The sequence below is a fragment of the Myotis nattereri genome (genome assembly GCF_964212035.1).
Source record: "Myotis nattereri genome assembly, chromosome: 16".
In the NCBI taxonomy this organism is placed as follows: Eukaryota; Metazoa; Chordata; class Mammalia; order Chiroptera; family Vespertilionidae; genus Myotis; species Myotis nattereri.
Genome location: NC_138091.1, coordinates 44,901,421 through 44,924,310, shown reverse-complemented (window position 1 = coordinate 44,924,310; position 22,890 = coordinate 44,901,421). Strand labels below are relative to the sequence as shown.

The window sequence follows — 22,890 nt, the reverse complement described above, 5'->3', positions numbered from 1 at the left end:
ATGACGACCTCCGCGCTGCGGCGCCAGGTGAAGAACATCGTGCACAACTACTCGGAGGCGGAGATCAAGGTGCGCGAGGCCACCAGCAATGACCCCTGGGGCCCGCCCAGCTCGCTCATGTCCGAGATTGCGGACCTGACCTTCAACACGGTGGCCTTCGCCGAGGTCATGGGCATGCTCTGGCGGCGGCTCAACGACAGCGGCAAGAACTGGAGGCACGTGTACAAGGCGCTGACGCTGCTGGACTACCTGCTCAAGACTGGCTCGGAGCGGGTGGCCCACCAGTGCCGAGAGAACCTCTTCACCATCCAGACGCTGAAGGACTTCCAGTACGTCGACCGCGACGGCAAAGACCAGGGCGTCAACGTGCGCGAGAAGGTCAAGCAGGTGATGGCCCTGCTCAAGGACGAGGAGCGCCTCCGGCAGGAGCGGACCCACGCCCTCAAGACCAAGGAGCGCATGGCGCTGGAGGGCATGGCCATGGGCAGCGGGCAGCTGGGCTTCAGCCGCCGCCAGGGTGAGGACTACGGCCGCTCGAGGGGCTCTCCGTCCTCCTACAATTGTGAGTGGGCGCTGGGTGCACGGCCGGGGACCGTAGAGGTGTCTGAGTTCCAGTCGTGGCCCTCGGACCTCAGAGGGATGCCATGAGGATGCCGTGAGATAAGGATGATAAAGTGTGAGGCAAAATGCCCTGCACATAGTGGGTGCTCAGCAAGCTAGGGTAAACAATGACGTTGGTATGCATTTGTTAGTGGTGGTCAGTCACTGTCTGGTGGGACGGTGTGGGGGAGAAGTACAGGCTCTGGAGTCTAGGAACATCCCTTCCCCCGCCCCTTCCAGGCTGTGTGGCCTGGACAACCAGCTCTCGGAACCTCAGCGTCCTCACCCATTAAGTAGGGGTCATCTTGTCTACCTCAATTGTTTGATGTGAGAATGAATGAGACCGGGCCCAGGAAGTCCTCAGCCCTTCACCCAGACACACCGCACACCATGCCCCATCGGGGGCATTCCCCATCACACACACACACCTCAAGGGCCCTGTCCTTGAGAATGGGGGTGGCCGATGAGCACCTCCCAACCCTCCTCTCCTTCCTGGTGGGGGCTTCCCTGGTCCGAGATTTACTCAGAAGGGCCCTCCTTTCATAAAGCCCCCAGAAGTGCGCTGTGGGCTCTGAGAGCCGTGACCTTGGTTGGAGCATCTCACCCTCCCACCCCACTTGACCTCAGGCTGGATGGGGCCCAGCTGGAAGAGTCGGGGGACCTGGGTTCAAGTCTTGCTGCAGGACTCTGAGCAGGCACCCCTTAGAGCTGTTGGGGGTCTGCAAAGGAGGGACTGGTATCTTTATGGGGTCGGAGAGGAAACCTTACACGGCCTGGCCCCCTGGGGCCCTCGGCTGCCTGCTGTTCTCTTCCCCCCATTTCCCTCTCTGAGCCTTCGCCTCTGGAGGGGAAGGGGTGCGGGAGCCCACGGGCACCTGTGTGGTCACAGAAGCCATGATGGTCATTGCAGCTTCCTCCTCATCTCCCCGCTACACCTCAGACCTGGAGCAGGCCCGGCCCCAGACGTCGGGAGAAGAGGAGCTGCAGCTGCAGTTGGCCCTGGCCATGAGCCGTGAGGAGGCTGAGAAGGTGAGGCCCCTCCCGGGCAGCCCAGGGGGCCCCCCCCAGCTGGGCTGGGCTGAGGGTGGCATGGGGAGGGAACTGGAGGGGGAAGGAGAGGTGCCTGCGTCCCCACACCCTGACTCTCCGGCTACCCTACTCTGGGCCCCAAAGCCCTAGTCCTGCTCCCAAGGACACACAGGGCCTGTCTGTCCCTGGGATTGTCCCTGCAGGGCCCACTTCCCGCTTCCAGTCCCCTCTGGCTGGGCCTGGAAAGGATAGTGAGTGTGTCATGGGTTGGAGTAGCTGAGTGTGGTACGGGCCTGCGGCCGCCTCATAGAGGGGAAGGGAGTGCGTATGCTGACACACACATTCCCAGGAGACACAGAGGCATGCCACCACCACCACCACCACCCCTGCCATCAGCTATCCTTTGGGGGGGGCGGAGGGGTGGCAGGGACAACCACTATGCTACCTTCCTCTGTGGATCCGGGTAGACCAGACAGGAGCAGGGCCGGCGGAGACTCAGGGGGCCCAGAAGAAAAGGATGAGCTTTCTCAGCGTGGGGAAGGCCACACCACATTGCTGCCTGGGTGGGCATTGCTCTCCATCCCCTGCCCTGTGCAGAGCTATGCTGCCTTGGGGCCCAGGAGTGGGAGGGCTGGGCCAAGTTCACCTGTTTCTTCCTCCCTGGCAGCCAGTCCCCCCAACCTCCCTCAGGGACGAGGACCTGCAGCTGCAGCTGGCTCTCCGCCTGAGCCGGCAGGAGCACCAGAAGGTAGTGGGCTGAGCCTCCTGTGCTGGTGCCGGTGCTGGTGGAGGTGCTCACGGCGCTCACGGGGCACTAACCAGGCTCCTCCCGCTTCACCTGGTGGTCCCGCGGTGCCTAACCTCTCAGCTGCCTCCCTCCCGCCCTGCACTTTTCTCCACTCAGCTCGGGTCCCCTCAAGTCCGCCCCGGGCTGCCCGCGCTCTCCTCACTCCTTCTGTGCCTTCTGCAGGAGGTGAGGTCCTGGCGGGGAGATGACTCCCCCATGGCCAATGGTGCTGGGGCTGCGGCCCCCCGTCGGAGGGAAAGAGAGCCCGAGAGAGAAGAGAGGAAGGAGGAGGAGAAGCTGAAAACCAGCCAGGTAGGGAGGGTGCTGGGGTGCGTGGGCTGGCAAGAGCCTGGGAGATAAACGGAGTTCATGTTTGTAAAGATTATGGAACAGTGCTGGGTATACAGTAAGCACTACCTAAGTGTTTATTCAATGAAATGGGGGTGGAGGGGGTGCAGCAGTCCCAGGTCGGGTCCCACACTGCATAGGCTGGTGACCAAGCTGTTGGCAAAGGGATGCAGAGAACCCTGATCAGAGACCCCTCGAGTTGGGTTCTGGATTAGTTGCGACTTTGTGGCTGGGGCATGTCGTTGTCTTGGCCTCAGATTCCTCCTCTGTATAGTGGGCTTGTTGGATAGTTCCAGCTCTGACATACTAGGGGGATGTGATGGGTGGATCACCACTGGGGGTGGACTCAGGCATATGAGCTCATGTGCATATTCTTTAAGAGGAGGGAGTAGGTAGCTGCTGGAAACAAGGCCACCCTCCGAAGCTGTCCATGCTACCCCTGGGGCGTGTCTGCCCCTTTCCTGCTGGCTCTGCATGTTCACTGTGGCCAGTTTTCTCATGGACACTTGGGGAGGTAAGCTAGTCCTATGGCCAGTCTTACCACTGATGGGCTGAGGAGCAGAGCAGTGAGGAAGGGTCAGACAGGCCTGGGTTCTAGCCCAGCCCTGTCTCTCCCTGGCTGTGTGACTTCAGGCAAATTGTTCCCCCTCTCTGGGGCTCAGCCGGCACATCTGTAAAATGGGCACAGCACCACCTTCTGTACCTGTTGCACAAGGTTGTTAGTAAAACCAGGCACTAAATGGGCGAGGAAACAAACTGAGAAGCACTGTGTAGAGGCAAGGGGTCATTACGAGGTGTTTATGGAATGGATGGAGCAGGTGAGCTGGAGTCAGAATGACAGGTCAGGGCCTGCCGTCCTCTGGGCCCGCCCTCCTCTGAGCCATGGCTGCCTCTCCTCTCCACAGTCCTCCATCCTGGACTTGGCGGACATCTTCGCACCCACCCCTGCCCCGCCCTCCACACACTGCTCCGCCGACCCATGGGACATCCCAGGTGGGCATGCAGGGCTGCAAGAGCCTCCCAGGCTGGCCCCAGAGAGCCCCTTCCTTCCTGGCCACTTGCTGGCACCCCCTTTCCCACAGCTGAGGGTCTCTGAGCTTCCCCTGTGGCACGGTGTCGTCGTGAGGAAGGGGGAGCACGTCTGGAGAACCCAGCTCCTGGGAAATGATCTCAGAAATGTGTTCCTGTGTCCTGTCACCCTGGCTTTCCTGTCCTAGCCAGTCCCTGCCTGGGACGTGGCCTGAGCTGCCCGTGCCCTGGAGTCCAGGCACCTGGGACAGCTTACTAGATTTGGGCTCCAGCTTGCTGGGTGGTTGTGAGTCAGCACCCTGAATCTCTGAAATGGATCCCTTAGCCTCGAAACTTGGCCCGGGTAACTGGGAAGGCCCAGGGTGAGCCTGGGATCATGTCTATGCTGTTCCCATTTCAGGTCTCAGGTCCAACACAGAGCCCGGTGGCTCCTCCTGGGGGCCTTCCGCAGACCCCTGGTCTCCAGTCCCTTCGGGAAGCATCCTGTCCCGAAGCCAGCCGTGGGACCTGCCCCCTACGCTTTCCTCCTCTGAACCCTGGGGCCGGACCCCAGTGCTGCCTGCTGGAGCCCCCGCTACAGACCCCTGGGCACAGAATTCCTCCCCCAGCAAACTCCCCAACACTGGGGCTGACCCCTGGGGGGCCTTGGTGGAAACGTCCAACACCCCTGGTAAGTGAAGGGCCAGAGGGTGTGGGTGAGGGGCTGGAGGCCCTCTGGGTCCCTGCTCTTTCTGCCAGCCCATCTCACCTCCCTTTTCTTTCTGGGCTAGCTCTAGGTGGCACCTCGACCTTTGACCCATTTGCCAAACCTCCAGGATCCACAGAGACCAAGGCGGGGCTGGAGGGTGCCCAGGCCCTGCCCTCGGGGAAGCCCAGCAGCCCTGTGGGTAAGCAGGAGGCAGGGGATGGCACCGCCCTGGGGAACGAGGGTCCTGCCCCGAGCTGGCCTCTGCCCTCTTCCTCCTGCCAGGTGACCAGCCCCTCTCCCGTCCACTTGTATTCCAGAGCTGGACCTGTTCGGAGACCCCATCCCCAGTTCCAAGCAAAATGGTACCAAGGAGCCAGATGCCTTTGACCTGGGGAGAGTGGGGGAAGCCCTAACGCAGCCCAGCAAGGAGGCCCGCGCCCGCACACCCGAGTCCTTCCTGGGCCCCTCGGCCTCCTCCTTGGTCAACCTTGACTCCTTAGTCAAGACGCCCCAGGCTGCAAAGACCCGGAACCCCTTCCTGACAGGTAGAACACCCCTGTCCCCTGCAAGGTTTCCCCTGCCCCCTCCCTCCGCCCTCCTTTCAGAGCCCAGCCCTTGCCCTAGAATCCCACTCTTCTTATTTCTAAAGCCCCAGATCTTGTCCCCCTCCTATTTCAGGGCTATGTCCCCGGCCCACTCCAAACCCTCCCTCTCCCCTCCCCCCCACCCCCCTTCTCGTTCTGCAGATCTCAGCGCTCCATCCCCCACCAACCCGTTTGGCCCAGGCGAGCCGGGCAGGCCGACCCTGAACCAGATGCGCACCGGGTCGCCCGCGCTGGGCCTTGCGGCCGGCAGGCCCTTGGGGGCGTCCTTGAGCTCCATGACCTACAGCACCTCCCTGCCCCTCCCCCTGAGCAGCGTGCCCGCCGCCGGGACCCTCCCCGCCTCCGTCAGCGTCTTCCCGCGGGCCGGGGCCTTCACGCCGCCCCCCGCGAGCCTGCCGCCGCCGCTGCTCCCCTCCTTGGACTCAGCCGGGCCGCTGCACCCCGCCCCGCAGGCCGGCACCAACCCCTTCCTCTGAGCACCTGCCGGCCGGCCGAGGCCCCGGACCGCGCCCACCTGCTCCCCAGACTTTGGGGCGAGGCTAGGATCCGCTGGGGAAGCCCCGACGGCGACCCAGATGCTTGGGAGGCCCTGGAGCTAGAGACGGACCACTGGACTGCTCGGGTCAAGGCCACGTCCCCGCAATAAAGACTGGAACCCAGGGTCTCGCTCTCACCAAGCAGACTCTCTGCGGGACGTGGCGGCCAGGCCTGGACCACACCGCGAAGTGCCGGCTGCTGTGGCGATCGCCCCCCTTCCCGCACAGCCCCCCCGCAGCCTGGCACTGTCGCTCCCAGACGCTCCCTCAGCCCTCGCTCACTTGATCATTTCCATTCATCTGTCGCACATGGGCGTGGGGTTGATGGAATAGTGAGGAACCCATTTACTACGCACTCACGTGCTAAGCACTTTAGGCAGATTACTTGCTTTAATTCTTGCAACCGCCCTCTGCAGTAGGTAACATGACTCCCATTCAGGACTTGCTACGTTATGTGCGGGGGCCCAGCCCCAAATGAAAATGCGGGGCCCCTTGCTCCGAAATTGGGTTACGAAGGTCAAAATGAGGACAGCAGAGCATTCAACCAGGTGCAAAACCCATTTTATAGAGGAGGAGGCTGAGGCTCAAAGTCACCACGCTAGCCCAGAGTGGGCCGGCACTCAGCGTCAGACCGTTTGGCTCCACTGGCTTGGAGGCCCCAGGCTGCACAGCAGGCTTAATCGGCAAATATTGACAGACTGTCGTGAACCAAGTGCTGGGCTTGACTGTGGAGAAATGACTAAGCAGCCCTAAGCCCACAGCCTCCGGAGCTCAGAACTCAGGGGCAGGCGAGCCAGGGACAGGAGCCCCCAGGCTCCTTGGTTTTACTGAGTCCCCTTCCACCTGCGTGGTCCTCCTCTCCTTCCCAGGGCTGGCAGTAAACCCCATCTCAGCCACGCAGAAGGGGCCCGAAGGCTTATGCGGGATCTGGGAAACCAAGTGGGGGGTGGGGGGGGGCTGTTACCTCATCCTGGGAGCACCCTGGTCACCATCCCTCCTTTCCTACTCAATGCTCTGCAACCACTGGGCCACCAGACACTGATGCAACCTTAATGCTCAGGGTCTGGCCCCGCAGGCTGCCAGCCCCACCCCCTCTGGGGTGCAGGGAGACAGTAGCCTTCCATAGGCCAGAAACACCAAAGTTGGGGTTTCGGGAGACACACGGTGCTGCTCTCCTTCCTAAGGCTGGGGTGGGGAAAGGAGCCGCTTTTTGTTTTGCAAGGAGTCCCACCGTGGCTGGGAAAGGCAGGACGGACAAGAGCACCTCCTTAGGAGTCAGACTGACAAGAGTTCAAACTCTGCTCCAAGATTTGCACACAGTAATTAATAATAATACTATAATCACTTAGTAATAAGTGGTTATGCTCCCTGGCCTTGAGTAAATTACTTAACCTCTCTCTGACTCTGCCTCCGTTTCCTTGTCAAATGGGAACAAGAGTTCCTTCCTTCTGAGGTGGCTCTGCGGCTCCTCCCAGGCCACTGTCCATTTGGCCCGGGGTGCACCCTCCGCAGAGGCTAACCGGGAGGATTAACCTGCCATCCCCCTCATTCCTGGTTTGCAGGCAGTGCGAACCCAGCCCCCATCTGTCTTCTGCCCCCCCACACAGGTGGTCTCCATTCTTGGTCACTGACCGCCCTTCACCTCTCCCCTACTCAGGCTCTTTTAAACTGGCTGTCGCGGGAACACCGCTTTCCGGACCCTCTCCCCCAAGGGGTGCTGCTTTGATTCCCACGAAGAAGAGGTTGGCACCCTCGCTCGCCATAGCTGCTTCCAGACCATCTTCCTCCTGTAAGACCCCTCCTTCCTTGAAGGCTGGGAACCAGTGGGCTGTCCCTGCCTCCTCCCGCCACCCCCCCAAGGGCTGCGTTCCACCTCATTCTTGCCATGCTTCCGTCTTGGCTCACAGTCTTCTACTCAGCCAGGTCTTGCTAAATCCCAGGTGACTCTATTGTCCGAGAGGATGACCTTGCATTTCCATGACACCTCAGCAACCCTCACCTCTGGTCACACTCTGGAGGTGGTTGTCACCCCGGATTCCTCCACATTCACGCAGGCTTCCTGGTCTCTGACCCTGCCCTCATGTCTCCCAGGGAGCACCCACCAGACTCTCTGGCTTGCCAACCCTGGTGTCATTCCAGCGTCTCAGAGACTCCTCTCCTCCATATCATCAACTGCCTTCTCTAAACCGAATCCTTCCCCTTGGTATTGGTCACAATTAGCCTCACCCATCTCGAAAGTGTCTTTCCTCTCACATCATGTCCATACCCTCTGCGTCCCCTGCCTTTCCCTGCCCCCTCACCCCACTCTACCTAGCCTCTTACCCTCACCTCACTGGAGCACTGTCTGCCAGGCCCGCCAATAGCCATGTTGCTAAAGCCAGCGGACCTTTTTGTGTCCCATCCCAGTTGGCTTCTCTGGAGTCTGACCACATGGACCCCTCCCCTTGCAACTCTCTGTCCCACTGCCTCTGGGGTGCCACCCTGCCCTGGTTTGCCCTTGACATTGTGGCCATTTCCCCTCTTGTCTTTCATGGATGCACTCCTGACTCCCCCAGCCAGGCCCGAGCCTGCTTCCCTCCTCTCACTACAGTCTGCCTGATCTCTCCTGTGCCCACACTGTCTCCACGCTGAGCACCCAGATTCCTCTCGCCCACCCACCTCTCCTCTGCATCCCAGAGCCTTGTCATGTCTACATGTATGTCTCAAGGGCTCCTCAAGCCAGCATGTTCAGAATTGACCTCATGAACCCCACCGAAGCCTCTCCCTGTACTGACATCCCCTTCTGTCTCCACCTCCACCTGGTGCAGACCTCCACAGCCTCCTCGGGTCCGGCTCTGGCCTCCTCACCACTCCTGCTGCTGCTCTTGCCCCTTTCCAGGCCATTCTTCATTGGGGAGACAGAGGGAGCTTTCCAAAATGCAGGGTCACTCCCCTGACCAAGCCCTTCAACAGCTTCCCTCTGCTCTCATCAACAACAAAATTCCCTCTCCCGGCTCAGGAGTCCCTCAAAGACTTGGGCCCGAACCTCAGTCTCATCTACGCCTCTCTTCCCTGTGCTCTGAACTGTTGCCAGGCTGGCCTCCTGCAGATCCTCAGCCTTGACTCACACTGCTCTGCCCCAGGGCCTTTGCATATCTCTTCCTCCTGCTTCCCCAGTACTCCTCACCTGTCCTTTCCAGATTCCATCCTCTTGTTCTTGGATGACTGCTACACAAACATGATTTCCTCAGGGAAGCCTTCCCCCCTTGCCTCTCCCACCAGACCAGGTTCCTTGTTATACTTAGTCATGGTCCTTCTCCCCGTGGGTGGTTGTACATTCATTTGCATGGCTTTCAAATGAGCTTCTACCTCCTTCATCAGACTGTGCCGCAACACAAGGGCAGGTGCCTGGTCTTTCTGCCACCGTTGTAACTAGCAGAGTGTCTGGTAGGCAGTGGGGGGCACTTAATAAATATTGGTAGAATGTAGCAAATGAGACAAGTGTGTAAAGTATCTGATGGGACAGAAAGTGGGCTCGTCATTGTTGGTCAGGGAAGGCTTCCTGGAGTGGGTGCGATTTGAGCCGGACCCTGATATGGAGAGGCAGCATGGAGGCAAAGCTCACTGGCTGGATGGGCCCGACAAACCATATCTTCTGCTCCGGCCTCATTTCTCATTTCTAAAATGGGCAAGGGTTGACAAAATAAGCCAGGGCTCTGGCATTCCACGGCCTTGGCATCCGCCAATCCCTCATGTTCTCCTCAGGAGGGCGATCCTCCCTCAAACAGCTGATTTAGGTCTAGCTCAGTCCCCCCAATTTCGTGCGCACACCCAGGCGCTCCCAATCCCGGGTTGTCCTGTATGGAATCCCGCGCTCGGCCACCAGGAGGCGCTCTGAGACCAGTCACTGGCCCGGAGCGGTGGCCAAGACCAGCCGGCGGTTAGGTCGCTGCCGGGGCCCGCCCCTTGCGGCCTCCAGACCTCCCTCCCTCCCTCCCTCCGGGTCCGCAGCGCACGGGCCCAAGACCGGGAGCAGCCATGCTGGGCGCGCGAACTTGGCTGTGCCGCGGCCTCCTGCAGCTGCGCGCCAGCCCCTGCCTCGCCTCCAGCCGCAGGTACGGGCGGGCGAGTGGGTCGCTACTGCGTGCCCTGTGCCTGCTGGGCCCCAGGTCCAGGCATCCCGGGCGGGCGGGCGGGCTGCATGCTTGGCCAGCCCCTCACGCCTGACCCCTCCCCCCTCTGCACTCCCTAGTTGGCGCCCTGGCCCTGGCAGTAGCGTCCTCCTGCCCTCCAAGCCCCTGCCCTCCAGCTGCAGGGCTAGTTCCCCTGGGACTCTGTTGGGACCCCTCCTCCTGGAAGCCTTCCTTGAACCCCAATGCTAGGCCAGGGTTTTTGTCTGACAGCAAGCACCCTGGGCTGGCCTGTCACAGCCCTGATTGGTGCAGGGGCCTGTCATGAATTAGGCTACCCTGCAGCACCGCCCTCCAGACTGAGCCCCCTGAAATCAGGGTCAGTTTCTGATTTACCAGGGGTCCTGGCAGACTGGTAAGGGACCTGGCCCCACAGAAGTGCCATGTGAGTCGATGTGGAGTAGGGAGCGCTCTCTTGATTTTCCTCTCATTGCCCCTAACCTGGTCCAGTCCCAGACTCAACTCTTCTCGCCCTGTCCAGCCACCGGCACCGGGCGGCCTTTCTGCCCGATCCCAGATGCCAGGCATGCCAGAGACGCCTCCAGAACCATCATCCTGGGGAGGGGCCCGGCTAGGGGGAGAGAATGGAGCCTGAACAACCATTCTGCCCATTGTGACTTGCCCTGACCTCACAGTCATCATCCTTCCCACCGCCAGGCCGAGAAGTTGGGGGAGACTAACCTGGCAGGGAGCCCCCAATGAGCCACCTTTCTTCATCCCCCCCAAAACATAAGGGGGAGCACAAAGGCCACAGTCTCCCCCGTGGTTCAGAAAGGTGGGTTGGGCTGGGAGCAGGGGGTTCCGGGAGGGGAGCCAGAGGGCAGGGGTGGGGGGGAGTGGGCCTCTGGAGTGGTGGAGGGAGACCCCTGGCCTGACCCACCTGCTGGTGCAGGGGTGGCTCCTCCCGGGACAAGGACCGCAGTGTGTCGGTCAGCAGTTCAGTGTCCATGCCAGCCGGAGGGAAGGGCAGCCGCACCAACTGCGCCCAGTCCACGCCCCAGAAGGTCCCGAACCGCCTCATCAGTGAGAAGTCACCGTACCTGCTGCAACATGCCTACAATCCTGTGGACTGGTGAGTGCCTCTCCCCATGCCCTTCCTGGGGCGGCCGGGCTCTCAGCTCCTCCTACACCCTGGGCTCCTGAGTGACGCCTCACCCCGCCGGCCTAGGTACCCTTGGGGTCAGGAAGCCTTCGACAAGGCCAGGAAAGAAAACAAGCCCATTTTCCTTTCAGGTAATGCATCGGCCTCCCCTGGGATGGGGGGTGGGGAGCAGAGTGGTGGCGGATAGGGGCAGGGGACCTCCCAGAAAACCAGAGGTCAGGGTTTCCACAGTCCCGTCGGGCCCCCTTGGCTGGCACCCCTCCGACCAGTCACTGGTCCCCACGGCGGCCCCTGGCCCCATTCCAGTGGGGTACTCCACCTGCCACTGGTGCCACATGATGGAGGAGGAGTCCTTCCGGAACGAGGAGATTGGCCGCCTGCTCAATGAGGACTTTGTCAGTGTGAAGGTGGACCGGGAGGAGCGGCCAGACGTGGACAAAGTGTATATGACCTTCGTGCAGGTGCGTGGTCTTCCCATGGGAGGGTGGGGGGGTGCGCATGACAGGGGCGGGTGGGGGGGGGCGTTCCCCTCACCCTTGCCCTCTCTCCACCAGGCCACCAGCAGTGGTGGGGGCTGGCCCATGAGTGTGTGGTTGACTCCCAACCTCCAGCCCTTTGTGGGAGGCACCTATTTCCCCCCTGAGGATGGCTTGACCCGCGTTGGCTTCCGGACAGTGTTGCTGAGAATACGGGATCAGGTGGGTGTGAATGGGGGTGGTGGTGGCAGGGGTCAAGGGCGAGGGAAACCAGGGACCCCCACCCAAGCTGACCTCCAGGTCTGCTCCTGCCTTGCACAGTGGAAACAGAACAAGAACGCGCTGCTAGAAAACAGCCAGCGTGTCACCACAGCCCTGCTGGCCCGGTCGGAGATCAGCACGGGTGACCGCCAGCTGCCACCCTCTGCCGCCACCATGAACAGCCGCTGCTTCCAACAGCTGGATGAGGGCTATGATGAGGAGTATGGCGGCTTCGCCGAGGCCCCCAAGTTCCCCACACCAGGTCAGTGCCCCCCCCATGCCCGCCTCACCCCAGCCTGGCCTTCTGATGCCTGTCCTGGCCAATGGCTTGGTCATTATCCTCCCGTTCTCCGTACTCCCATCCTGTCAGTAGCTATCTAATCAAGACCTGACTTATGACCTTAGCAGTGACCCTGACACTGACCTGAATATAGACCTTCTCTGCTCTGGGGTGACCACTGACCCCCTGACCCCGAGCCTGTCAGAGAGACTGCCTTGTTGTGTGAAATCCTAACCCCAGCCTGGCCAGAGGCCTGCTGACCACCCAGATCTGCACCCTCTGTTCCCCCTATTCTCTCGCCCGCAGTGATCCTGAGCTTCCTGTTCTCCTACTGGCTCAGCCACCGACTCACCCAGGATGGCTCCCGGGCCCAGCAGATGGCCTTGCACACCCTGAAAATGATGGCCAATGGGGGCATTCGAGACCACATAGGGCAGGTGAGGGGGCTAGATGCTCCCCGGAGGGGGCAGCAGGAGGCAGTGGGGTGGGGGCAGAGGCTGGGGTCGGCCTCCAGACCCATGTCCTGCCTGTACAGGGCTTTCACCGCTACTCCACGGACCGCCAGTGGCACGTCCCCCACTTTGAGAAGATGCTGTATGATCAGGGGCAGCTTGCAGTGGCCTATTCACAGGCCTTCCAGGTGACCCCTGACCCCAGCCCATCTACCTACTCCTGGCTGCTCCTCCCAGGGTCTTTCTGGTTACTTGTGGCTCCCCCTTGACCTGTCTCCTAATCCCCTTCCAGAAGGCCAGTACCCAGGTCCCCTCCTCACTCTCCTGGGAGGATGTTGCCTGCCCCCCTATACTTCGGCTGCCCAGGGACCTCTGCTGACAGCCTCCTTCCTCCCCTCAGATCTCTGGTGATGAGTTCTATTCCGACGTTGCCAAAGGCATCCTGCTGTATGTGGCTCGGAACCTGAGTCACCGGGTGTGTGTCCACTGAGGCAGGCGGGCCTAGCTGCGGGAGGGCTCGGGGCCTCCGCCGTGCGGAAGGCTGGGGCCAGCAACTCTCCCCTCCCCACAGTCTGGAGGCTTCTACAGCGCAGAGGATGCAGATTCGCCTCCCGAGCGGGGCATGCCGCCCAAAGAGGGCGCCTTCTATGTGTGGACGATCAAAGAAGTCCAGCAGCTGCTCCCAGAGCCCGTGCTGGGTGCCACGGAGCCACTGACCTCCGGCCAGCTCCTCATGAAGCACTACGGGCTCACGGAGGCCGGCAACATCAGCCCCAGTCAGGTGAGGACTCCTGGGAGCCTGGAGGGGCAGGGCGCTGGGCCAGAGGACAGGCTCATGGACTCTCTCGGACAAGAGCTATTCTCCGCAGGACCCCAAGGGGGAGCTGCAGGGGCAGAACGTGCTGACCATCCGGTATTCTCTGGAGCTGACTGCTGCCCGCTTTGGCCTGGAGGTGGAGGTTGTCCGGACCTTGCTCAATACAGGGCTGGAGAAACTCTTCCAGGCCCGGAAACGTCGGCCGAAGCCGCACCTGGACAGCAAGATGCTGGCCGCCTGGAACGGTGGGACGGCCGTGTCTGAAGCCTGACCCGTTCATAGAATTACCCTTCACAAGGCCCCTTCCGTGTGTCCGACACCTGCTGTATATTCATTTTTCCCTAATCAGGTTGATTATCTCTGGCCTGAGGCTCAGAGAGTTAAGTAACTCAGCCAGGGTCACAAACAGAGGCTAGGAGCCCAGCCCTGCCTGGTGCTGGAGCCCAAGTCCTACCCCCTCATGGAATGGCTCCAGCGAGGCGTCAGGGCTTGGGGGGGATTAGGGGGGATACACCTGGAGGGCCCCGGCCTGCTTCTCACGACCACTGGTGTCACCTCCCTCTAGGACTGATGGTATCTGGCTACGCTGTGACCGGAGCTGTCCTGGGCATGGAGAGGCTGGTCAGCTACGCCACCAATGGTGCCAAGTTCCTGAAGCGACACATGTTTGACGTGGCCAGCAGCCGTCTGATGCGGACCTGCTACGCAGGATCTGGGGGGACCGTGGAGCACAGGTGGGGGTGGGCAAACAGCTGAGGAAGGCTTGTCTCCCCGGGCACCCAGGCCTATCTCTGCTCCTATCCTCCCCTCTGGGTAGGCTCCAATCCTGGCTCTGCCATCTGCCGGCTGTGAGCTTTTGACCATCTTGGGCCTACTTGCTCATCCGGGAGATGGGCTAATGATACCCACCGGAGAGGTAGATATTTTTGTGTTAAATGACAGAATGCACAAAAAGGGCCGCTTCTGTGAAAGTCTCTCTCCCCTCCCCCTGCCCGTCTTCTCAGCAACCCGCCCTGCTGGGGCTTCTTGGAGGACTACGCTTTCGTGGTGCGGGGCCTGCTGGACCTGTACGAGGCCTCGCTGGAGAGCGCGTGGCTCGAGTGGGCCCTGAGGCTGCAGGATACGCAAGACAGGCTCTTCTGGGACTCCCGTGGCGGCGGCTACTTCTGCAGCGAGGCTGAGCTGGGGGCTGGCTTGCCCCTGCGACTGAAGGATGGTCAGTGAGGGGTTGCAGAGCTGGCCTGGTTTCCTGGACCCAACAGGTTCTTGGTTTACCCTGCAGGCGGCGTAAGCTGGGTGGGTGGTGAAGAGCCAGCGGGGGGCAGGCGCCAGGCCCTCCTGGGTGCATATCTCCATCACTTACTCACCAAGTGACTTGGGGCTGGTCTCAGCCTCATTTTCTTAATATGCAAAGTGGAGTGAACACCTGTGCTAGCTTACAGGGTTGACGTAAAGATGAACTCTCCTGTGAATGTGCTTAGCACAGTAACTGGCATGCCTGGATTCATATAGCGGACAAGGCTGACTTGTTTCCTCCTCTCGTGAAGCTTATAGTGTAGCAGGGGAGACAGCCAATACATAGCGATACGTAAGGCAAAAATGCTCAAACACACAGACGCACAGTTAAAATTGTGAGTGCCATGAGGAAGTATGGCACTGCATCCTGTCCCCTAACTTCATTCTGCATCCTGTCCCCTAACTTTTCTCGGTAGCGCTTACCATCACCTGACGTGTCTGGTCCGTTAATGGTCCCCCCTGCCCCTCACCCGGTCTTGAAAGCAGGACTTTGCCACTGCTGCATCCCCAGGGTCTAGCACAGGCTTGGCACATAGTGGGTGCTTAACAAACATTAGTTTGATGAATAAAAGGCACTGAGAGAGACAACAGTGGAGCAGAACTCAGCTGGAGGGAGGTCAGACTAAACCAGTGACAAGTTCATGTAAGCAGGTGTCAGAGGACAAGATGGGGCCCTGTGGTCATGGAGGAGTTGGGGGGGGGTGTTATGGGAGGGGATTTCAGGCAGAGGGAACAGCCTCTGAGAGGCCTGGAAAGGGCAGCCTGCGCCATGGAGGATGGAGGCAGAGATGAGCTTGTGAGAGAGAGTGCCCAGGTGAGGAGCGGGGCTGGCCCCCTGCACGTCTCGTAGGCGTGGCAAGGAGTCCAAGGCTCTGAAGGGTTTAAGTGGACTGTGACCTGCTCTGATCAGATCTAAGAATGCCACTCTGACTGGAGGTGGGGAAGGGATGGGGCGGGGAAGCAGGGAGATAGGTTAGGAGGCTGTTTGTTGATGGCATTCAGTTCAGGCAAGCGCTGGCAAAGGCCTGGACCGGGGAGAAGAGTGAGAGGAGGGAAGTAGAGGATTTGGGTCTCTTCTGGCTGCAGAGCCAGCCGTCTCATGGAGAAATTAGAAGTGGGAGGTGAGAGAAAGGGAGGGACCAGGAGAATGCCACCCTGGCTGGCAGCTGCGTGGTTGAATGGAGGTGTCATCAGTGGGATGGGGGAACCAACAGTGCATCTAGGGCAGGGGAGTTGACCGTGCCTGTGGGAGAGCAAACTCTCCATCACTGCTGTGCTGGCATTCCACTCAGACCTGGGCCGGGGGCGGACAGGGACTCCTCTCCTTCCCCTCCCTCTAGCCGGCCTGGCCACAGTCCTGGGGCAGGGTCCCGGCGCCCAGGGACCCTCCCTTAGGGCTCTGCCCCCATGCACCCTGCAGACCAGGACGGTGCCGAGCCCAGCGCCAACTCCGTGTCGGCCCACAACCTGCTTCGGCTGCACGGCTTCACGGGACACAAGGACTGGATAGACAAATGTGTGTGCCTGCTGACCGCCTTCTCTGAGCGCATGCGCCGTGTCCCCGTGGCATTGCCCGAGATGGTCCGAGCCCTTTCGGCCCACCAGCAGACCCTCAAGCAGGTGGGGTGCCGAGGACACTTGGGCTGGGAGCCTGGGTGGGAGGGAAGCTAGTGCCACAGTGGGAGATGGGGACATGGGGCCGTCCCCCAGAGCTCAGGCCCATGAGTGTGTGGCCATCTAGGAGTGTCTGTGCGCAGGGGTCTTGGCGGGAACAGCTGTAAGGGCCGCTCTGTGCAGGTGGAGGGGTCTGTGAGTGTGCGTCTGTGAGTGCCTGTGACTGGGGCACTCAGAGCCGGGGACAGAAGGCAGGGGCCCTGTGGGTGGTGGTCCCTGGGGCAGATGAAGTGTTTCTCTGTATGTCTCCGTGTACCATGTAGTTGGGTCTGCTGGTGTGTGTGCAGGTATATGCCGTACGTTTGCATATTTGCCTGTATATCTCTCCCTGTGTGTGTGTGTGTGTGTGTGTCTGTGTGTGTGTCTGTTGCTTGTATATGTGGTACCTGCCTCTATGTGGGCATATGTGACGACTCTGTCTCTCCATGTACAGGTCTCTGTGTGTTTGTACCGTGTGAGTGTGTGTGTGTGCATGTGCAGGTGTGTGTGCATGCCCATGTGTGTGTCTCCCCATGTTCGTATCACTACCACTTTGCATGACACCTTGCGTATTTGCATGCACATGCATGTGTGTGTGTGTCGGGAGGGGGATGAGTTTGTGTCCTTACTTGCCCATCCATGAGTCTGAGGCAGCCTCCTGGTGGCTGGTCTGGGGAATGCTGAGCAGAGTCCCATTCTTCTTAAGGATATAAGGGGGTGAAGGGACAATGGGGAAGCCCTGGTAGATCTGGGTCCAGCCCCCCTGCACCTGACACTGGAGGGTGCCCAGGTGAGGGGGCTGGGGCCCTATGGTTGATGGGTTCCTGAGTTCCCTTCCTGTTGTGCCCAGATCGTCATCTGTGGAGACCCCCAGGCCAAGGACACCAAGGCTCTGGTGCAGTGTGTCCACTCCATCTACATCCCTAACAAGGTGAGCGGCTGTGAGCCTGGCCCCGCCCTCTCCTCCTCGGCTCCCCAGCATCTCCTCTCTGCCAGTGTCCCAGCAGCCCCAGGTGACCCCTCTCTCCTGCCGCCACCCAGGTGCTGATTCTGGCCGATGGGGACCCCTCGAGCTTCCTGTCCCGCCAGCTGCCCTTTCTGAGTACCCTGCGGCGGCTAGAAGACCGAGCCACCGCCTACGTGTGTGAGAATCAAGCCTGCTCCATGCCTATCACCGAGCCCAGTGAACTGCGAAAATTGCTGCATCACTGACTGCCGGGCCCCCCTGGGCTGGGACTGGAGCAGGAGGCGGAGCTCCCCAACCCACCAGAGAATGGGCCCTGCAGGGCCCTGCAGAGCCTGCAGCCAACCCTGGGCACCCTGTCACCAGGTGACCTGGCCATCCACACTGACCCCATGGGCACCCACTCACCTTGAAATAAACCTAACAGTGTCCCGTGGTGACCTCGGGGCCTTGTCCTTGCTTGTGAGAGAGAGGCCTCAGACTCCAGCCCAGGCCTAGCAGCCCAGGCCCCCTCCTTCTGGGAGCCCCTAACGGACCCCTCTGCCTTCTCAAATTCCTCCTTCACCTTCAGAGGTCACCCTGCCCCTGGCCACGGCTACTATGTTCTGGATAAAATTGAGGTCAGGGGACCAGTAATGACCAGTGACCACCGAGGGTGGGAGTGGGGTGGAGTGTGGACTTGCCCAGGAGGGGAAAAGCCAATTCTTGCCCTCAGGTGGGGTTGAGCAAGGAGCCTGCCCCCCGCTTCCCATCACCCCCTCTTGTTTTAAGCTGGGGAAGGGGTAGGAAGATGCTTTCTACTAACTTTTATTTTCCATGAAATGACAATATTTCCATACGCTCTGGCACATTGTGGGAGCTGCTGTTAGCAGGACCAAGGATGTTTCTTTTGGGGTGTCCATCCAGCCCTCGGCCTCAGCAGGATGGAGCCAAGCCTTCCTGCAGGACATCCAGGTCAGGGGCAGAGTTCCTCTCACTTGGAATGCCTATTGAGTTGGAAGCCCTCTGAATCAGAGTCCTTCCTGCTGCAGGGAAAGCTGTGCCTTCCCAGGACCTCCTGTCCCCTCAATGTTGGAAGATCCTCACAAGTCTCCTTCTTGGCACCCACCCCTTCACAGCCCCCAGGAACCCCATCGAGCTTCCACCATGTGGAGGGCACTAGGAATTGCGCTTTGGGAAGGGCAGGTGTGGGGTGAAGGGGCTGACAGGTAGGGAGGAGGGGACGGAGCTGTCCCCCGTCCCTGACCTTCAGGAGCCTGCTGAGCCTTGCCGCCTCAGAGCCAACAGCACAGATAGCCGGGAGGAGCTGCTGGACACCAGACCCGAGTGTGGCCACTGCTGTGGGGATGCCAGCAGCGGGAGGAGCGGGGCATGAAGGAGCTGGAGACTGGACTGAGTCACTCCAAGGTCTGCTGAGGACCCTGGCCACCCCCTGGGCACGGTCACACACAGTCACACATGGTCACTGGGAAACAGGGTTTATCCGGGCAGCTGGGCCCTCTGTGCAAGCCACCGGCCCATCTGGAGGGGATTAGGGCTCCGGCCAACAAGGTCAGCTGTCCCCTTTCCGGCCGGAGCCTGCCCAGCCTTGCCAGGAAATCCGAGGGCTGGGCAAAGAGAGCCTGGTCTGGGGGCAGTGAGGAAGGAGGTGGAGCCCTGAGAAGCACAGGTGGCCTTTTTGGCACCCCCAGCCTCAGCTTTGGAAAGGTCTAGGCCAGCGGTTCTCAACCTGTGGGTTGTGCGACCCCTTTGGCGGTCGAACGACCCTTTCACAGGGTTCGCCTAAGACCATCCTGCATATCAGATATTTACATTACGATTCATAACAGTAGCAACATTACAGTTATGAAGCAGCAACGAAAATAATTTTATGGTTGGGTCACAACATGAGGAACTGTATTTAAAGGGCCAGAAGGTTGAGAACCACTGGTCTAGGCAGTTTGCAAAGTCCTCTTGTCTCTGTCATCCCATTGGCCCTCATGAATGAGGTGGCAAGGTGAGTGTACTTTCGGCCTCTGGATAAAGATATTCAAGGCCCAGAGAGGCTAAGAGATTGGCCTGAGGTGGCTCAGCACGTCTGGTTCTTGCTGGGGCCTTCAGGATCCAATAAAGACCACTCGAGCCAGCTGTGAGGGAGGGGGCATTTGGTGTCTCCTGTCCCTCCTTCCAGTCTCCCTTCTGCTCTTGTGTGTCTGCTTTCCCTCTGGTACCAGGCAGGCACCTGGATCCTGTAAGTGGGTTCAGAGGAAGGCGTTGGGGCCTTCGAGGGCTAGTTCTCTGGGAGTGCTTGCATTTTCTAAAGAGGGCAAGTCTTGCTTGGCTCTGGGACTTTAAGTCTGCACCCCCTCTCCCTCATGCTGGTCCCTCTTGCTCTGCTCCTTGCTCTGTGGGCGGGACTGTCCGGGAGGAGCTGTGGGCCAGGGCCATTGGAGACAGGGCCTCGTGGTTTGGGCAGTTGCTTAAGTTAATTTCATCTCTCTGAGCCTCAAGCCTCGGTTTCTTTACGTAAAAAATGGGACAACCACCACCCAACTCCCAAGGCTGCGGGGTGGCTGAATGGGACAATGTATCATTGCTGAGCAGAGAGCATCACAGATGGGGAGATTATTTCGGTTCCTGAGGAAGCCGGCCAGGCCAGGCGTGAGGGAGGCGGAAAGGGGTGAGGGCTGGAGGGGCCGCTGGTGGAGCAGTGCACGTATGGGGGTGCTCCCTCAAACGCAGAAGAAAGCTTAGGTAACACTTAGGCCTAACTTCTTTGTTGGGAAACTGAAGCCCCCCCCCCGCCCCCCCCCCCCACCAAAAAAATGGAATTTCTTGTCCTTCTCATTCCCTCTCCTTGCCTGAGATCCACTCATTCATCTCACATAATAGATACTAAGTACCTCTTTATCTGCCAAACATTAGATTAGGCCCTGGTGAGTCAAATGGACATAGCGCCTGCCCTCAGGGAACGTAGAGCCTAGAGGGAGAGAGAATCATTTCATTACTACAAACATAACCGTGTTACTCCCGCCTGGACAAAGTGCCGCGGGGTTCCAGACTCCTGTCCAGCTCCGCTGTGTCCTCTGCACCCTGGCACTCAGGCACTGCACAGCTGCTGAGAGAAGGCCGCCCTCAGAGGCGATGCCAGAGATGGGGCATGGACCGGGAGTGAAAGATGGTTACGAGGTTTCCTTTGCCTCTTCTATGGGTTGTCTCTCCTCTCCCCTCCCTCCCTCAGGCTAACAGTGAGCACCCCTGAGGGGGATGTCAGAGCACCCTGGTGCCATGAACAGAGACCAGGATGCCTTAGGTGGCAGGTCACCCCAGGCCCCTCGCCCAGGGAAGTAAATGTGGGTGTCCATTTGTTCAGACGGTGCCTGTGTCTACCCCTCTTTCTGCTCTGCATATGCCCTAGAACAGGGTTCAGCCCAGAGACAGGGGGTGGCCTGGATGGTGGATGAAGGTGTTGAGTTTGCTGACCACCAGGAAACAGGACCAAGCCGCTCTGGCCTCATTTTCCCCTTTGCAGAGAGGGGATGGTTAGAGTCACTACCTTCCCTAGGCCTCTTGACCCAGTCGGCCGGCGCAAAGGGCAGGCAGACCTGGCAGACTGCGGACCGGCGGGAGGGAAGAAGGTGTCAGACACGTGGAGCCAACCATAAATAGGCCCCTCTCCCAGAAGACCGCTGCGAGTTCAAGACTCCGGCTCGGCACACGCAGAATGAGAGCAGAGACTCCCGCCAGGAGAGAGAGGCACCAAAGGGATCTGCTCATTAGCATGAAATGCAAATGAGCCCGGCCTCATTTGCACAACTCGGTGCGGGGATTCGGAGAAAGGGCAAACCGGGAGGCGACGGCGCAGCAGCCGCTTGGCCTTCCCCACCGCACTCAGCGCAACCCGCCCGGGACGGAGCCGAGACACCCGCCCCACGCGGCGGGAGGCGCGCGGGGGCTGCGCGACTGGCGCAGTCTTGAGGGAGCGCGGAAGTGGGGGCGGGGGCGGCGGGAGCGGGAGGTCATCTGGCCCATTCCTCTGCCTCTCCGCGGTGGTGTACGCATCCCGAAGGCTTGGGAGACTGACCCGCTCTGTTCCTCCGGGTCTACCTTTAGCACAAATGGGGAAGCGCTTCCCGACCGCCAATCCTCAATGCTCTCCCCGCCCCACCTCGCCCTGCACCCAGCACCCAGCACCCAGCACCCAGCACTCCCGCGGCGCTCTGCTCACAGTACCCACAGACTTTCGAGTTGGCGGCGAGCAGGCTAGGGCTGCCTGAGCTCGGGCAGGTGAATCGGGAAGGTGAGGCCAGGTGGGGGCTGGGGGCTGCACGGGAGTGGACCCGCTCCTGGTGGGTTGGAGATGTGCCAGGAGAGCAGCCCCACGAAGCTCCTGTCCTGCGTGCTGTCTCCCCATAAACCATATTGGAACTTGAGAGGAGAAACTGAGGCACGGAATGACGGGTTGGTGAAACTTTGCAGGTTAAGAGTCAGCAAAGCCCAGCTCTGGGCTTCCACACTTGAGCCTCCCCCCACCCCAGGTCCCTTCGCAGGAGCCTATCTCTGCTTCACAGCTGCTTTGGGGGATAGGCTCTGGGTCCGGCGTGACCTGCCGGGGGCCACGTGTTCCAGTGCAAAGCTCCCGCGTGGAATGCACACCCTCCGCAGGATCCCTGGGGGCAGAGGCAATGAAGCTCAGGAGTGTCAATGCGAGGTCAGGGTCAAAGTAGCAGGAGTGGACTGGGACTAGATCAAGTCCAAGCGGGTGGGAGAGGCCACGTCCAGACTTTGCCCACCCCAGCCTTTCCTTGGATCCGCCGGTTTTCCCCAGACGGGCTCCCTCCAGCCTCAAGGCCTGCGCCCGGGGCAACCTGTTCCGCTCTTCTCCTCCCGCAGTCCCGCTCGGGCTCTCCTCCAGGGTGGGCGATTAATCTGGGGGATCCCTAGGTTTCTCCCTGGGATCCAGGTCGCGCCCCACACCGGGTCGCCTGCCTCGCTCTTTCTCCAGGCCCGCCCAGAGCTGAGCCCCGCCCTCCGGCTACCGTCCAATTAAAGGGTCTTGGACAAAGAAGGCGGTGGGGGCGGGCGGCGCGATCCCAGGACCCCGCGCCGAATACTCTGATTTCCCGGGGCTTCCTCCAGGGGAGTCCCCGAGACCCCAGCAGCCAATAGGAAAGTGGGTTCGGTCTAGGTAGCCGTCTAATTGGCTCCGGCCTTCGGGAACGGACCCGGGGCCGAGAGGAGGAGAGAGGGGCGGTCCTGGGCTTTGGGGTGGGAACCGGATTCCAGCTGTGGTTCTCTCCCGGGGCGCCCCGCCCGCACTGCCACGGCGGCCGGCCAATGGGCACGCGGCTCGGGGTCCACGGCGCGCGGCGATTGGCTGCGAGCCTGGCTGGGGGGAGGCGGGGCCGAGGCTTGAAGTTGGAGTGAGGGATCCAGCTGCGGTGTGCGCCGCGCTCCTCGCCGCCGCTTTCGCTCGCTCGCTCCGCGTCTCGGCCGGAGGAGGCGGCTGTGGCGCCGGCGAAAGCTACGGCAGCGGCAGCCACCGCGGCGGTGGCGGCGGCGGCGGCATCTCCGCCTCCACCCCCGCCCGGGACTGCCCCCCACGGTCTCCCCGCCTCCCGCGGACCGTGAGCCCGCCGCGGGGTGGAGGAAGAAGCCGGCCCCCACCCCTCCAAACCCACCCCCAAAGAGATCCCTCCTCCCCTCCCCCCGCCGTCTCTGGCGCGGAGCCGGGACGATGCTGACCCCTTAGATCCTGCTCCAGCCGCGGCGCGGGAAGAGGGGACGCCCCTCTCTGGACCCCCCCCGCCCGCCGCCCC

The 22,890-nt window shown here is 60.9% G+C and overlaps 2 protein-coding genes across 4 annotated transcripts; both read left to right on the top strand.

Moving 5' to 3' along the window:
- On the top strand, window positions 1-7,012 carry EPN3 (epsin 3; the record flags this gene model as incomplete). Of its 3 annotated transcripts, none has more annotated exons than XM_081108834.1 (9): window positions 1-562; window positions 1,511-1,629; window positions 2,297-2,377; window positions 2,600-2,728; window positions 3,670-3,757; window positions 4,194-4,463; window positions 4,564-4,680; window positions 4,799-5,026; window positions 5,228-7,012. In XM_081108834.1, 9 exons carry the CDS (start codon window positions 1-3, stop codon window positions 5,560-5,562), a joined length of 1,929 nt encoding a protein of 642 aa, XP_080964960.1. The 3 variants fall into 3 exon arrangements, with proteins under 3 accessions (XP_080964960.1, XP_080964961.1, XP_080964962.1); XM_081108835.1 differs by having other exon boundaries at window positions 4,570-4,680; window positions 5,228-5,562; XM_081108836.1 differs by lacking the exon at window positions 2,297-2,377.
- Window positions 7,013-9,510: 2,498 nt separating this feature from the next.
- SPATA20 (spermatogenesis associated 20) lies at window positions 9,511-17,532 on the top strand. Its single transcript, XM_081110730.1, has 16 exons — window positions 9,511-9,716; window positions 10,684-10,863; window positions 10,960-11,024; window positions 11,200-11,354; window positions 11,448-11,591; window positions 11,691-11,892; window positions 12,217-12,347; window positions 12,446-12,550; window positions 12,763-12,837; window positions 12,934-13,143; window positions 13,232-13,424; window positions 13,745-13,913; window positions 14,184-14,395; window positions 15,896-16,095; window positions 16,979-17,059; window positions 17,170-17,532. The coding sequence occupies exons 1-16, from the start codon at window positions 9,640-9,642 to the stop codon at window positions 17,338-17,340; spliced, it is 2,370 nt and encodes a 789-aa protein (XP_080966856.1). The 5' UTR covers window positions 9,511-9,639; the 3' UTR covers window positions 17,341-17,532.
- The last annotated feature ends 5,358 nt before the right edge of the window (window positions 17,533-22,890 follow it).